The sequence below is a fragment of the Amyelois transitella genome, chromosome 31 (genome assembly GCF_032362555.1).
Source record: "Amyelois transitella isolate CPQ chromosome 31, ilAmyTran1.1, whole genome shotgun sequence".
In the NCBI taxonomy this organism is placed as follows: Eukaryota; Metazoa; Arthropoda; class Insecta; order Lepidoptera; family Pyralidae; genus Amyelois; species Amyelois transitella.
This window is the reverse complement of record NC_083534.1, coordinates 3,324,797-3,339,622: the sequence shown is the minus strand read 5'-3', so window position 1 is coordinate 3,339,622 and position 14,826 is coordinate 3,324,797. Positions and strand designations below refer to the sequence as shown.

Sequence of the window (14,826 nt, the reverse complement as noted above, 5' to 3'; positions counted from 1 at the left end):
TGGGATTCTTCTTTTAGGCGATGGGCTAGCAACCTGTCACTATTTGAATCACAAAACTATCATTAAGCCAAACAGCTGAAGGTGGCCTATCAGTCTTTTTAAGACTGATGGCTTTGTCTACCCCCCAAGAGTGATTTCGTAGGGTGATATGTATCTATGTAATAAAACAAAATAAAATTTTAACTCTATTTTATTCGCATAATAAATAATTAAAATACAAATAATGTTGGACACAAAATAAAGTGCTGTTTATTGCGCATTTTCTTAATACCTACGATATAGGTAACTACTACCAAGTTACCAAGATTAAATACATCATGTCGTTAATTCAAATTTCACGTTAAAATCCTAATTAAATAAACATACAACTCTTTGGTATCGTTTAGTTACCGCTGTTATTTCTGATACATGCAGCCTAATCCTGTGACCAGGATGGATCGTTGATGAGTAAGTCAAGTTTTTACACGAAACGACTTCCTTCTGACCTCCGTAACTTTTTCAGGGGAACTTGGCTTATATTGGATCAGGGTTTCATATCCAGTTGTCTGAATGTCTCTTACCGTAGCGTCAGTAACTTTTCAAGGTTAAGAAGCGTAGATGGTCGATAAGGTATGGTATTGACATAATTTGTAAAGTATTATATTATCAATAACTATTTGCTATAATATTCACATTGAAATCATTAGTTTTACACTCATTCACATTTTTTTAATGTAAGTAGACAATGTGACGATTTAGATTTAAGAGATCTATATTTGTAAATTGGCATCCGGTGAAAATGCTGCAGTGTTGTTTGTTCTGCCGCTTCTTCTACACATGCGCTTTGGAACCGGTAGTAGATATAATTAGATTTAAGTGTTGTGACGTCAATAAGTGATACCTTGTATCCAATTTTGAAAATAAATCTATTCTACTTAATACACATACATACTTATATAGGCACAGCTTCAAATCCCACCTCGTCCATTTGTGTACCAATGACATTTTATGAGTTATGTATATTAGTTTGAGTGGTAACTGACGCTCTTACGGTGAGGGCAAAACATCGTGAGGAAACCTGCACATTCAGGCAACTGAATGAGTGACCATGATCCAATACTGGTTAGGTTCCCTTGAAAAAGTTGCTGAGGTCATATGAGGGAATCGCTTCGTGTATAAACCCGACACAACCAATCCTGGTTCATGGTCAAAACGGCGCACCCGTGCTCCTCCTAAGAGTTGAGGATATAACCAGGAGGAAGAGGATTAATTAAAAGCGTTTTCGTTTTTCAATCAAATATAAACAAAAAATATGGCAACAATTTATCATAATCCTAATCTAAAAAATACATAATTCAGATCATCAATAAAGAAAAATATTCTAGGTGAACGTTTTAGTTTTTCAAGACTTTTGGCTCTGTCTACCCCGTAAGGAATAAAGACATGACTATATATCATGTACTTTAGATGCTTTATATCGCCTTAATGCAAGTATCTAAGTTTATTTTAGAAGTAATTAAAGTCAAATAACTAGTGGTTCTCAGTTAGACCTGTATGTATGATTGTCGGCGATTATCTCGCGCTCCGTTGAACCGATTTTGATGCGGTGTTCGGGTTTGTGTTTGTTACACTTGGGCGATGTTACACTTAGGAGATGGTTTTATTAATTTAACCGATTTCAAAAACGAAGGATATCGATCGGAGTCGGTTCTCATTTTAACAAAATCTATCATTACTATTACATATTTTCATGGGTGGAAAAAGAAAAGTAGGAAAGCGAATCTGATATTTTAAGTATGTATGTATATTTTTAATGTAAGTATGTATTTTTCACCAACTTAAAGTTTATCTGTTCGGTCAGCTGGTTGACTGGTAGATAATGCCATTAGGTCCGCCTTTTGTAGGTACATATTTTTGTTATGCAATAAAGTTTTAAATAAATAAAGCGGATCCCGGGCCCCCAAGCATTGTGGCGGAGACTGCAACTGTGGACACGTGAAGATGAGAGAGAGAGAGAGAGACTCACACACAAAAAGGAGGGTGTTTAATCTGTCTTCTTGTTTTTGGACGTAGCCAGCTTCTCCTTACACTTCTGGTATATGCCGTCAATGTCAAAAGCGGCTTTTACGTTGTCCTTTGAGAAGAGGAACCTGAAACCATAGAGAGATTTTAATAAAGCAAGAAATGACTTTATTATTATTAATAGGGAATTATGTAAGTGGTTCCTGGCACCAATAGGGGAAAAAATAGAACCACTGCATATCTTTATCATGGATGTCGTAAAAGGCGACTAAAGGATAGGCTTGGGATGGGCTAGCAACCTGTCAATATTTGAATCTCAATTCTATCATCAAGCTGAACAACCAAACGAGGTCTATCAGTATTTTTATCAGATTTTTAAGACCGTTGGCTCTGTCTATCCGGCAAAGGATAATATAGACATGATTATAGTATGTATGTATTAATGGGGAATTAGATACAAAGATTCAAAAAAAAATACATATAACGCCTACTATGGCGCAATGGTAACGCGTTTGTCTGTCCCGGGTTTGAATCCCGGGCAAGGGATGAGGAGAAACGAACTTCCTCTGATTGGCCTGGTTTTTGGATGTTTATCTATACAAATAATTATTATAAAATATAGTATCGTTGAGTAAGTAACTCGTAACACAAGATTCGAACTAACTTCAAGGCTAACTCAATCTCTGTAAACCTGTCCTTTTTTTTTAAATCAAAATCAAACAATAATCACAAACCTGAGTGTCAATGAATGTGAAAAATCAAATCTATAATAATAATATTCAATCTATCTATTGTAATCGGCAGTGCCGTGTGGTTCCCGGCACCATTAAAAAAAAGAATAGGACCACTCCATCTCTTTCCCATGGATGTCGTAAAAGGCGACTGAGGAATAGGCTTATAAACTTGGGATTCTTCTTTTAAGCGAAGGGCTAGCAACCTGTCACTATTTGAATCTCAATTCCATCACTAAGCCAAACAGCTTAGCGTGGCCTTTCAGTCTTCAAGACTGTTAGCTCTACCCCGCAAGGGATATAGACGTGACAATATGTATGTATGTATGTAAGAAAAGACAATGAATGTGAAAAATTTATAGCTATCACAAACTTTTGCAGCTTCCCAGTATTGTCCGGCTGGGGTCGCCTCATCTCCTCCTGTCCCTCCGTGAAGAGCAACAGCGTGGGCAGCTGGCGGCTCGTGGGGCCGTCCTGAATCCTGAACTTGGCTGCGACATCTGGATACCTGAAAATGTCAAAGTGCAATTTAATTTTTTTTTTTTATTTATTCTTCTTGTGCCTTGCAATGCCGTATGGTTTTCGGCACTTGAGAATCGAAGATCGTCGATCTTGAGATCGTAGTGGATGTCGTAAAAGGCGACTAAGGGCTATGCTTATTATTTTGGGATAAAGAACATATGACATCCTATTACCTTACCTCCCAACATCGAGCTTCCCAAACTTGAAGTTGTCCAAGCTGTAACTCGCGGAAAGCTCAGCGAAAACCGGAGCAAAGTTTACACAAGCAGGGTGCCACGCCGCGTACAAACAGACGAGCCACGTCGTGCCCTTGTGGTGTTTCAGTTCCTCGTCAAGTGTTTGCAGTCCTCGGAAGTAGGTCACGTGTTCAGGGCCGATGTACGTCGGCTCGGGGAGTGTGAGCGCACACAAGATGACCAGAGCCCCGTACGGGAGGCCGTATCTGCGGGTTGTTAATTAAATTAAAAAGAATCTAGTTGTTAGCTTTAGTTTTAACCTAAATGACTGGTGTTTTGTAGTGAATAATTATTTTCTATATATTTCTATACAAACAACCAATTGAGCTGGCTGCTTTTGGTCTCATTTCAAACCATTGGTATTTTGTAATGATTTATTTTCTGTTCTTAACAAACATGAATCAATTCTAGTTTTTTAAATGGCTAATTAATTTTGAAGCTATGTGATAATTCTGTATGTATTTTTTTTCTAACCTGAGACCAACAACCTGGCTGATAGAAACTGAGATATTACTCACCTTATATCTGCATAAAACCAAAGGATCAGGTTGGCAATCTTTGTGTAAACGAATGAGGCCGACAGATAATTGACCATCGTCACACTTCCCGCCTTTCTCGTCCTCAACATCACGACGATAATCAGGAAAAACAATATTTCCGTTTCACGACTGTCCAATTCACAATCGGTGTTCGGGAACAAAAAATTGCATATTACAGCTGTACGCTTGCAGGTAACGTACGAAATGCTCAAGAGTATATTAATCCAGTAATATGGCTTTAGTAACTGACGAAAATCTTTGATGAAACTCATTGTTGAATATTAAAATTTTATTTTTTCATAACGAAACTGTATTAAACCTTGCAGAACTACTTCAATCAAATGTAAACTGACAGTGACGGTCTGACATGATATTTGCCCTGATATGACATTGATTGACGATCACATTTTTATAATAATCATTTATATTGCTCTAGATATAAGTGTTTTGAAACTTATACCACATGCCGCAGTAATTAGGATAGGAGAACAATGTTGCGTAACTTAGGTTCTCCTGTAGTGTCGCAGTCGTAAGGGAACGGTTTGGACTGGCTTATTCGCTACAGAAGTATGATCGGGCTCATTTCTAGAGAAGAGATTTATACCTGGACGTCAGACGGTCATTACGACATGAAAAACTCTCTTGTACCTACTAAGCGATGATTAAATTTTAACAGGAGAATAATGATGATGAATTACTTAATTTATAATGAAAGAAAATATTCAAAAAATTATTTTATTGAAAATGTCAAATATAAAAAAACAAGATCACCCTTCGACCGCTACCATATAATTTTGTGGCGCGCTGTGATATTTAGCAACATGTTTCCGTAGCTCACAATTTCTGACGAAATTGGCTGGGCATTGCGAACACTGATGCCTTTCTCCTTTCCCGTGTCTTCGTTTGGCATGTTCTAATCTTCGCGAAGCAGATAAAAACTTTTCACCACAATCTTTACATTCGTAAGGCTTTTCTCCTGTATGCCTTCGCCTATGGTACACGGCGGCCATTTTGGAAACTAATTTCGCGCCACAAATATCACATTCGAAATTTCTTTCGCGGGTGTGCACGACACTGTGTTCAGCTCTTCTTGCCGAAGTATAGAATCTCTTATCACAATAAGTGCACTGGTAAGGTCGGACATTCATATGTATCCAAAGTATGTGATTCTTCAGTTGTGGTCGGGATGTGTAAACTTTTGCACAATAATCACAAACGAAGTACGCCGGATCTCTCACGTTGCCGCGTTTATTTCGTGGTATAGATTTTATGTCTGGTTTTGCATTTGGCTCGCATTTAGACCTGTGCTCCCTATAACACGCTCTATTTGTGAACTGCGTTCCACACGCTCGACAAGTCCTCACCGTGTGCATTTGAGAATGAGCTTCAAAAGACGCTTTTCTCGGAAAAGACCTCCCGCAATCCCCACAAGTTAAACAACCATCTCTGTGTGCACTCTTCACATGTTTCTTCATTTCTAATACACTGTTGAAAATTTGTGGACAGTGTTTACACAGTATACAATTTTGTCCGTGCGCCTCAGTCATATGATCAATCATGTGTTTCCCTCTCAAAATCACTTGTCCACAAATGGAGCACACTTCTTTTTGGCCGCTATTACTTAAATGCATACCGAGGTAATGTGGACTGAGGAAGTTCTTTCCACAATCTGGACAAAAACAGGGTGGACCCGTACGTACCACGCGTTTTTTCTTAGTTATACGACTTTTTATTTTATTCAACACCGTCTTAGAATCACCTCCAGTATAATTTTTATAAGTATGTAAAGTTAACGTGTCAGGTTTGATAAATGCGCAAAGGGTTTTGACTGGAGGAGACGCTTCTGGAAGGTCATTGAGGGAATTTAGGGCTTTGGACCATATTTTTTGGGAATTTTTCACGAAAATCCTGAACTCTTGGACTGCGAGGGCGCTGGAGACACAAGTAATGCAGATGCAGAGTGGACAAAGTGGCTCGTCGTGTACCTGGAACAAAAACGATGAATTTGTTATTTTAGTTTTAGCTAGTAGCCGAGGGTCGGCTATTCGCAAAACATCATACCTACTGCGCTTTTCAATGACACACACAAGAGGTCCGGGTTCGAATCCTGGCTAGGGCATGATGGGAAATTAACTTTTTCTGATTGGCCTGGTATTCTTAGAGGTTAATCTATATGTGAAATAATTATAAGGTATAGTTTTGTTGAGTAAGTATCACATTTAAAAATGTCTCAAACTTACTTTGAGTTATTTAGTTACAAGGTACAATAAATGAAATTAGTATAAACTAGAGGCCGCCCGCGACTTCGTCCGCATGGAAACCCTATCAATCCCGCGGGAACTCTGGGATAAAAAGTAGTATGTGTTATTCTGGGTCTTCAGCTACCTACATACCAAATTTCATGGTAATCGGTTCAGTAGTTTTTGCGTGAAAGAGTAACAAACATCCATACATCCATACAAACTTTCGCCTTTATAATAGTAGTAGGATTTAGGAGTACACAAATAGTGGTGATTTATTACATACATATATCATATATTTATCCTTTACGGGATAAGCAGAGCCAAGTCTTGAAAGGCCACGTTTAGCTGTAAGGCTTAATGATGGGATTGAAAACCAGATGCGAGATAGTTTGCTAACATATCGTATTTTAAGATTCCCAAATCGTTCTCGTGTGCGTGTCATTGCCATTAGCTAGCTGGGCTGGGATACGCACGATCAGTCGGGTATACACGTGCGCGTATGGGTAGCTAGGTATGGTTTTCACTCCCCTTTAAAAATTAACAAGATGTTGCCGGTCTTCCTCTGCCTTATCACTACATATTATGAAGTCCTCTTATTTCCTCTGTCTTAATGTTAGCGCTAATCTTAAAAATGTTGAAAAGAGAGTTTTCTTAGGAAGGTTTATATCTACAATTCATTGCGAATGAAGTCGCGGACAACAGTTTGTATCTTTATAAATTTAAACGTATTTTGTCGTTCCAATGTCTAAGCTAAACTACTGCAAAATTTCATGAAAATCGATTCAATAGGTTTTGCGTAAGTGTTACAAAAATGCAACAAATAAACAAGATTCATTATTTGTATTAAACCTTTTAAGGTTAGGAATAGGGTGTCCAAATGTCAAGAATAAAACTAAAACAAATTCCTCCATTATGTAAGTAGATATAATGGTTTTTCAATTTCATATCATTAATTACTTATTGGGTGTTCACGCCTTTCCCTTGGCCAACATTCCAATCGGCAGGGGAAGAGGATAGCAGCTGGCAAACTATTTTGTCTTTGCCTTTAATACCAGCATGAAAGCTCGCACTAGATGCAAGTGCTAATCGCCTTAGTCGCCTTATACGACATCCATGAAAAGATGCGAGTGATCCGATGCGACTGTGCGGTTTATTATTCAAATACAACTAGTTTTGTTCAGGCATTATATAATTTTTATTTTATGTACAAAACGACTTTCGTTTTACTGTTTTGTTTTATGATAGATGACAATTTTCCACAAAACTACAAACAAATGACCATTTCAAACAGAAGATTTTACTCTAATATGCTGTCTCCTTCTAACCGCTCTGGGAGCAGGTGCCACGTCAATACATGCGTAATGCACACTCAAATAATGCTTTTTCAGTTCAAAAGGTCTGACAAATCTCGCGTGACATTTGTCACACCCATGCGGCATCTCTTGTGTACTCCTATGCCTGCGTTTTATGTGATCCAGCCTCCGCGAAGCAGATAGAAACTTATCTCCACACTCCTCGCATTCGTAAGGTTTCTCCCCGGTATGAATGCGTTGGTGCATCTGGTAACCCACTTCTGTCCGCAACCTCGCGCCGCAATAACATTCGTATATCTTTCTCTTTTGCGTGTGAATAGCTTCGTGCGAACGCAAGTGGCCGATGGTAGAAGTTCGTTTCCCACATAGCTCGCACACGTACGGCAGGACATTCAAATGTTTATGAATTATGTGAACACGCAGTGAAGGTTTCTTGTCGTAAGACAAGCCACAGTAATCGCAGGTGTACTTGATATTGTCATGTGTTTTAACAACTTTGGCAGACGAACATTTCTCTTGATGGTACGAGAAGCATTTAAGATTTTCAAAGCTCTTAGAGCAGTTTTTACAGTGGAACAAAGAATGGGAATACGTATGCCCATTTAAAGACCTTGCTGAATCGAAACCCATTTTGCACGTATCACAGTGGATACTTTTATTATCGTGGCATTTCAAATAATGTTCTGTCACTCTATTCTCCTCGTCGAACAGTTTATGACATATATTGCAATCAAAGACTTCAATATCGTGATATTTCGACATGTGTTGCGCCAATTTGGATTTCGGCATTAACTTGCCACACCTGTTGCAAATTCTCTTCAGAGTATTCTTCAGATGTTTATTTAGAAGTAATGGTTTCGTGAATTTTTTACCGCAATCGGGACAAGAGCAGTCGAACGTCATCTTTTTGACCCTTTTAGGTTTTTTGTCCCTGAATTCAACGAGCCTTAGCAATGCTTCGTCCGTATTCTTGACGCTTTTCGCCTGATCCTTGATTATTGTAGTTGATTTGCAATCTGGTGTGTAGAAGACGTAAAAAGCCTTGTCCTCCTTCGTCGCATTGTGGAGTTCGGTGAGCGATGACGCGATATTGTCCCAGTGTCCGGCGGAGTCATGGACGAGGCGCCTGAAGCTAATTGCAACCATGGCGTCATGCACGCAAGTCTTGCAAATCCCATTTGGCGCTCCGCATTGCTCGTCCACCTGAAACGAGTTTGGAATCAGTCCGTTCCTCTTGGCGTAGATTTTTTAAGGCTGTGATTTTGCAACACTCGTATCTTTTGTTTATACAACCAGAATAACGTTTTAATCAATGGTTTCAATAAGGTTCTGGGTTGACGATCTTTTATTCTCATCTGCGTTTACAGAAGTAAAACACGTGTTTGCAGTACATGAAATAGATTTATTAAGTACTCCTTCCCAACAGTTATACCAACAACATTTTATTAGTTTGATTGAAAGTGAGTGTGCTTGTTTTTAATAATATTGTGTGAGACATAGTTTTTTTTTTGTAATGGGGTTTACGTTTTTGGTTTATTATTTGGAAAATGCGAAAGAGAAATAGAACCATAACAACAAATTCATTAATTCACTGTTAAGTTCTTCCATGAGCTTCCATGCTTGTCTAGAAGCGAAATGAAAAAAACATAAGTGTGTGTCTTGGGAATCTTTTAGGCGATGGGCTAGCAACATGTCACTAATTGAATCTAAATTCCATCATCAAACAGCTGAACGTGGTCTTAGTTTTTTCAAGTTTAGTGTACATTTAACATGACCTCTCACAGCCAACCAGAGAGTATATATATACTCGTAAGAAAGGACAAATAATTTAAATGTCTGGATACGTCAATAAAATGTATTCAAAATAGTTATCTTTACAATGGTAAAATTAACAGTTACAAATGCTTTCAATCTTTAGGCCGTTAAAGCTAATGTCGAAACTTTTTTACACGAGATTAGTTTTAATTTTTCACGGCGTCTCCAAGACCAATTTTGTGTCTCGTACTCATATGCTGATGCAACCTTTTCTTGTATGAGAAAGTTTTGTAACATACCGAACATTGCAACTTGCGGTCATATCTTCCTGGTACCTCTGCAGGTACATCTGCTTGTATCTTGCCATCAGTAGACATATATGGGACGTGGTGGCCTTTATTCATCAGATGTTTTTGGTAGCCGCGTCTAGTACTATACTTCGCATTACATACGTCACAAACGAATCTATCGTTGACTTTTTTATGAGTGTTTTTATGCTCCTCCAAACTTTGACGACTGGAAAATTTCTTCTCACAGGATTCACATTGATATTTACGACCGGACATATGATTATGGATTATATGCATTTTCAATACAGATTTATTAAAATATTCTTTCGAGCAACAATCGCATTTATATTTTTGAGCAAGATACGTTGATTTCGAACCTGATTTTTTGCAATGTCTTACATGATATTCGAAGCACGCTTTGTTTGAAAATATTGTACCACAACCCGAGCAAGTTTTAGATTTGTGTATTGGGATATGATGAATTAGTTGTTCCGCAGACGAAAAGGAATAACAACAGTCGATGCATGAATGCGAAAGTTTCTTGCAGCGTTTCTTATGATTTAAATACCTATCGAAATTCTCGAATGTTCCATGACATATTTGGCATGATGACAAAATAACTCCATGGGTCTTCACATGTTCTTCATATTCTTTACTGGTGCATATTTTTTTGCAATAACTACACATTTTTTTATTGACAACTCTCATATGAATATTCAGCTTGTATATCTTTGTGAATAATTTATCACACTCGGGGCATCTCACCACAGCATTAAAGCATTTATTTCCTTTCGTATTCGATCTGTTTAGGCTCTTTTTCAAATTTTTCAGTTTCTGCTGCGGAGACGCTTCTTTGTACCGCAAACTCACGTGAGTTTGCATTTCGTCACCTATTTTGACGTACACACTCTTCCTTTTCTTTAGATCTCTTTTAGAATTTGTTTTTTCTAATGTGAAAAGATAGTCTGTTATTTGGTTCCAACGTATAGAAGACGCTTTGGCAAGTTGCATAAAGGGTATAATGCAAGTAGCACATTTAGCGCATCCTGAACAGAGCTGATTTGGCAGCGTGTGTGTGACCGCCATCTGGAATAAGTAGGCTCTGGTCAGGACTTAGCTCAATGTGTCATTAAAAATTTTGATATGTATGCTTCCTCGGTACAGGCTTGCCTAGTGAGGAAACCTTAGATAGTACAGAGTAGATGTCCTACGATCATTAATGTATTATATCTGCTATGCCGAGTTGTGATTTGTATGTTGTAGTCGTTAAATAATTTTCATTTTCATGTCTACAGGCTGATACCGTTATTCGACTACCGACGCTCTTTTAGACCCCAAAGATCATCAACAGAAAATGAATTTTAAATTGATGTTGATTTTCGAATTCTCCGGTACATATTGTAACCAAAGAGCCGAAAGGTTTTGCTTTCAAAGTTCACACTATTGTTTATTTTTAGGGCAGACAGCCGACTGTACGAACTTTGGCAAATCTTTTCATAGCATCAGTAACTGCAAGCCAACAGCTGGGCAATGCATTCGGAAATACGTAACGAAAAGTTCTGCAGGGTTAACATGCCCCGCGCGACGACATTTTCATCTTGCGATAAACTATAGCTGTCCCGTTCCACGACATAATAAAAAGCGAAACAGCGACATTGGAAAATGGCAGATTTATAATCTGGAAATTCTGGAATACCAACAAACGCTCATACAGTGTTCTATTCAAGCAATTGCGGCTATGCGATGTGTAACCATGATAGAAGTTGGATAAGGTATCCCTTTGAGGTTTTGGGTTAGGACAGGAACAGCTTTTTGTAAAAGTTTAATTATTCCCTCTAGGTTCACGGTCACAGGTGGAACCTGGAATCGAAGCCGGGACTACCGCTAAGTTTGTAATAATGACACCTAAACGCTTTGAACTATTACTAAGTACAATATCAAAATGTAAGTTGTATTATGTTAATTCACTACTTAGGTAATTATTGAAATCTTTTCCAGGTTAAAAATGTAGGAAAGCGTCAGAGATTTTAGTGGTTAAGTTATAATTAATTATCTGATAAAATCACAATTCATTGGTGATATAATATTTAATTATAACGCATTTCAATAAACGAATTTAAAATGGCGGTCAAAATCATGACCTCTCTTCTAGCACACAGCGGTATGTACTGCAAGATTTACTATAATATTGTAGATGTTTGTTTCGTATAATTTATGTGTGGTGTGGTGATGTGGAAGAATTTAAAAAAAATTGTGAGGTTTTTTTTTTTCATATTCTTCCTCTACCACGCTTATGTACTCCATCGCATACTTTTTTAATATGTATTTTAATCTTCCTCCTGGCTTTAGTCTGGAGAGGAGTTCGGGGTATGCCTTTTACCATGGATCCTGGATTAGGAATTTGTATTATTCAATGTACAGAAATTTCTTTTTTACTTTTTTTTATAATGTACTGAAAAAAAAAACCACTTTTTTTGCTAACCCTACTATCTGTCAGTGCAAGTACTTGACTCCATTTTAGACTATTTCTTTATTGAAACGGATTATACCTATGTGAGTAGTAGTTTGTTGATTGGTACAATAACTAAAACATATATTTTTTTTATTTACAATAATTTTATTCACATTGTGTAAATCATGCAGTTTTTAAATGACACTATCTAGAACCAGTCCAATATTTTCATGGGTTACTTCTGTAGCATTATTCATAGCAACTTTTTGATGTTTCCTGCTATGATGCAGCAAGCCTCTGCAGCTACTGAATTTTTCATGGCATACATTGCATTCAAAGAGTATCAATGACTCATCTTGGTTGTGCACAGTTGTCATATGCCTCCGTAATTTATACGGCAAACGAAATTTCGCTGGGCAAAGCTGACAGGCATGATTCAGAATAACATCCATTGAATGAATCTTTCGTATATGCTCAGATCTTCGCGACGATGCAGAGAACTTTTCACCACAATGTTTACAAGCATATGGCTTCTCACCTGTATGTAATCTGAGATGCTGAATATAACCCAATTTGCTTTTGAGAATGAAAGCGCAATATTCACACTTGTACGAGCGGTCTGATAAGTGAATTTTCACATGTTCCGTCATGTGAGCAGCGGCAAGTAGCTTGCCACAGTAAATACAAGGCTTGTGCGTGTTCTTCAGGTGAACAATTTTTATATGAGCACCCACAAACTTCTTCCCAGCAAATTTTTTGCCACAATAATCGCAGACACATTGCGTATCAGCACTACCTCTCATACCGACTCTGATTTTTCGTTTACTCATCTTATTTTTAACTTCAACTGTAACTTTATGCTTTGTATGATAAGTGTCATTTCTATTTTTATCTAAATTGCAACATCTTTTCACATGGTGCAAATAGCAGGAGTGGTTGCGGAATGGGCTATCGCAGCCTGGACAAGTTTTCAATATGTGGACAGTGAGATGAGCATTGTATGCCTGGTTTGAAGGGAAACTGCGTCCACAGTCCCCACATGTACATACACCTCCCGAATGAGCTCGCTTTTGATGTTTTTCAAATTGGCTATATGTCCGAAATAGAGCCGGACATTTGTCGCAATCATACGCTTCACGATCATGTACATCGACCAGATGCCTGACTAGCTCGTCCCTAGACATGATTCCTGCACAAATATGACAAGCCCGTTGCATATTGGATGATTCTTTTAAATGTAGAAACAAGCTCCTGGCATAGTGAAACTTTTTACCACAATTGGGACATTCACAAGTCTGGCTTTTGGCATATTCCTCTTTTTGTCTAACAACTTTAACTTTATCCTTTGCTAATTGTTCTGTCAGTCTCTTCACTGCTGTTTTGGTGGTCTTTGGTTTGTTTTCTATAAATAAAATCTTATCTTCATCTAATAGAACTGCCAAAGTTTGTTTGCATAAATTTCTTTTTGGGAGTATATTTTGGATTTTAGCAGTGATGTTTTCCCAAAGACTGACAGAGTCCCGACACAATGTTGTGAAGCTAGCTATTTCGATGGCTGAGTGTGAGCACTTTGAGCACAGAACAGGAGGCAGGCCGCTCAGCTGCTGTACCTGCAACCACCGTACTGGTCATTCCGCCACACATATTGCCATTGACTTATAAACAGCAATGAAAGCTTGTCATAGTAATTCAACACTTATAAATACTTTATTATTTAATCTTCATGGCCAAAAAAATGCTAATAAATATTTAATAGTAGTGTTATTAACACTATCTCCAAACTGATTAAACCTGTTCTTACATGACAGTATGTCGGCAGCATATTCTGTATTTTTGTCTTCAGGCATTTTTCCTATGGGATCTAGTATGATCCCTTTATGATATTCGAGAAAGTCAATCATATTAAAATATATTTTTTTGATTAAAATTATAAAAATTGAGATGGGATTATGAATTCTTACAGTAAATATATGAACATAAGACATTATAGTCAGAATAAATAAAATATAGCCTCATTAATTGAAATAAAAGGTGTCAATGAGTACAGGTTTTTTTTATATGTTTATTGGTATGCTACAAGCAGCTCTGCATTCAATTTATTTGTCTTAGTTTCCTCGTTACTGTCGGGATTTGATAAGCATTGACCCCTGGAAATACATAAAATGACGGGTCGGACGGCCATCTTGCTTGACAGAAAGGTGACGCGTTTCATTTTGCGCAAAAATTTAACCCACCCATCCTATGTGGAAGACCACTGAAGAAGTTCATAAACTCACCTCAACTCCTGTTATGATTTCTAGCAGCTCCGATAAGGTCACCGGCCTTTCGCCATCGGTCATAACCGTGTCTCCAAGGTGCACTTGCCCCTCGGTTGTATCACCCATGCATATTCTGCATTTGTCCATTCCATTGCCAAGAACAATGTGCGATACCAAAGCTTTTACATCTATTTCTCTTGGCATTTTTGACCTATTAATTATTCTTATTGCAAAAAGTATCAAAACTTTGTGATGAACATAAAATAAAACGCGTAAAAGGAAAACCGCCGCTCTTTCACTGTAGTTCACTGACGTTTTTGAAAATTTGACATTGCTAGTGACGTGACGTAAATGAAGCCCTGATTACTGTGTTGATTGCGACTTATCTTTATTCTGAATTACACTCTAATCACTCAATCTACACCACAGATAACGAGAGATAAGAATGTGAATGAAGCGAAAAAAGTATGTAAAGATCTTGTCAAG

General features: G+C 37.8%; 2 protein-coding genes across 4 annotated transcripts; both read right to left on the bottom strand.

The window, feature by feature from the left end:
• Window positions 1-189: 189 nt before the first annotated feature.
• LOC106138964 (thioredoxin-related transmembrane protein 2 homolog) lies at window positions 190-4,382 on the bottom strand. Its single transcript, XM_060953323.1, has 4 exons — window positions 4,009-4,382; window positions 3,433-3,696; window positions 3,106-3,240; window positions 190-2,129 (listed from the first exon to the last, which is right to left on the bottom strand). The coding sequence occupies exons 1-4, from the start codon at window positions 4,299-4,301 to the stop codon at window positions 2,024-2,026; spliced, it is 798 nt and encodes a 265-aa protein (XP_060809306.1). The 5' UTR covers window positions 4,302-4,382; the 3' UTR covers window positions 190-2,023.
• Window positions 4,383-4,750: 368 nt separating this feature from the next.
• Window positions 4,751-14,688, bottom strand: LOC106138966 (zinc finger protein 311). 3 transcript variants are annotated; one of them, XM_013340283.2, is made up of 2 exons: window positions 14,359-14,680; window positions 4,751-6,014 (listed from the first exon to the last, which is right to left on the bottom strand). In XM_013340283.2, the coding sequence occupies exons 1-2, from the start codon at window positions 14,542-14,544 to the stop codon at window positions 4,797-4,799; spliced, it is 1,404 nt and encodes a 467-aa protein (XP_013195737.2). In that variant the 5' UTR covers window positions 14,545-14,680; the 3' UTR covers window positions 4,751-4,796. The 3 variants fall into 3 exon arrangements, with proteins under 3 accessions (XP_013195737.2, XP_013195736.1, XP_060809253.1); XM_013340282.2 differs by lacking the exon at window positions 4,751-6,014 and adding an exon at window positions 7,170-8,788 and having other exon boundaries at window positions 14,359-14,688; XM_060953270.1 differs by lacking the exon at window positions 4,751-6,014 and adding an exon at window positions 12,165-13,692 and having other exon boundaries at window positions 14,359-14,688.
• Between the last annotated feature and the right edge of the window lie 138 nt (window positions 14,689-14,826).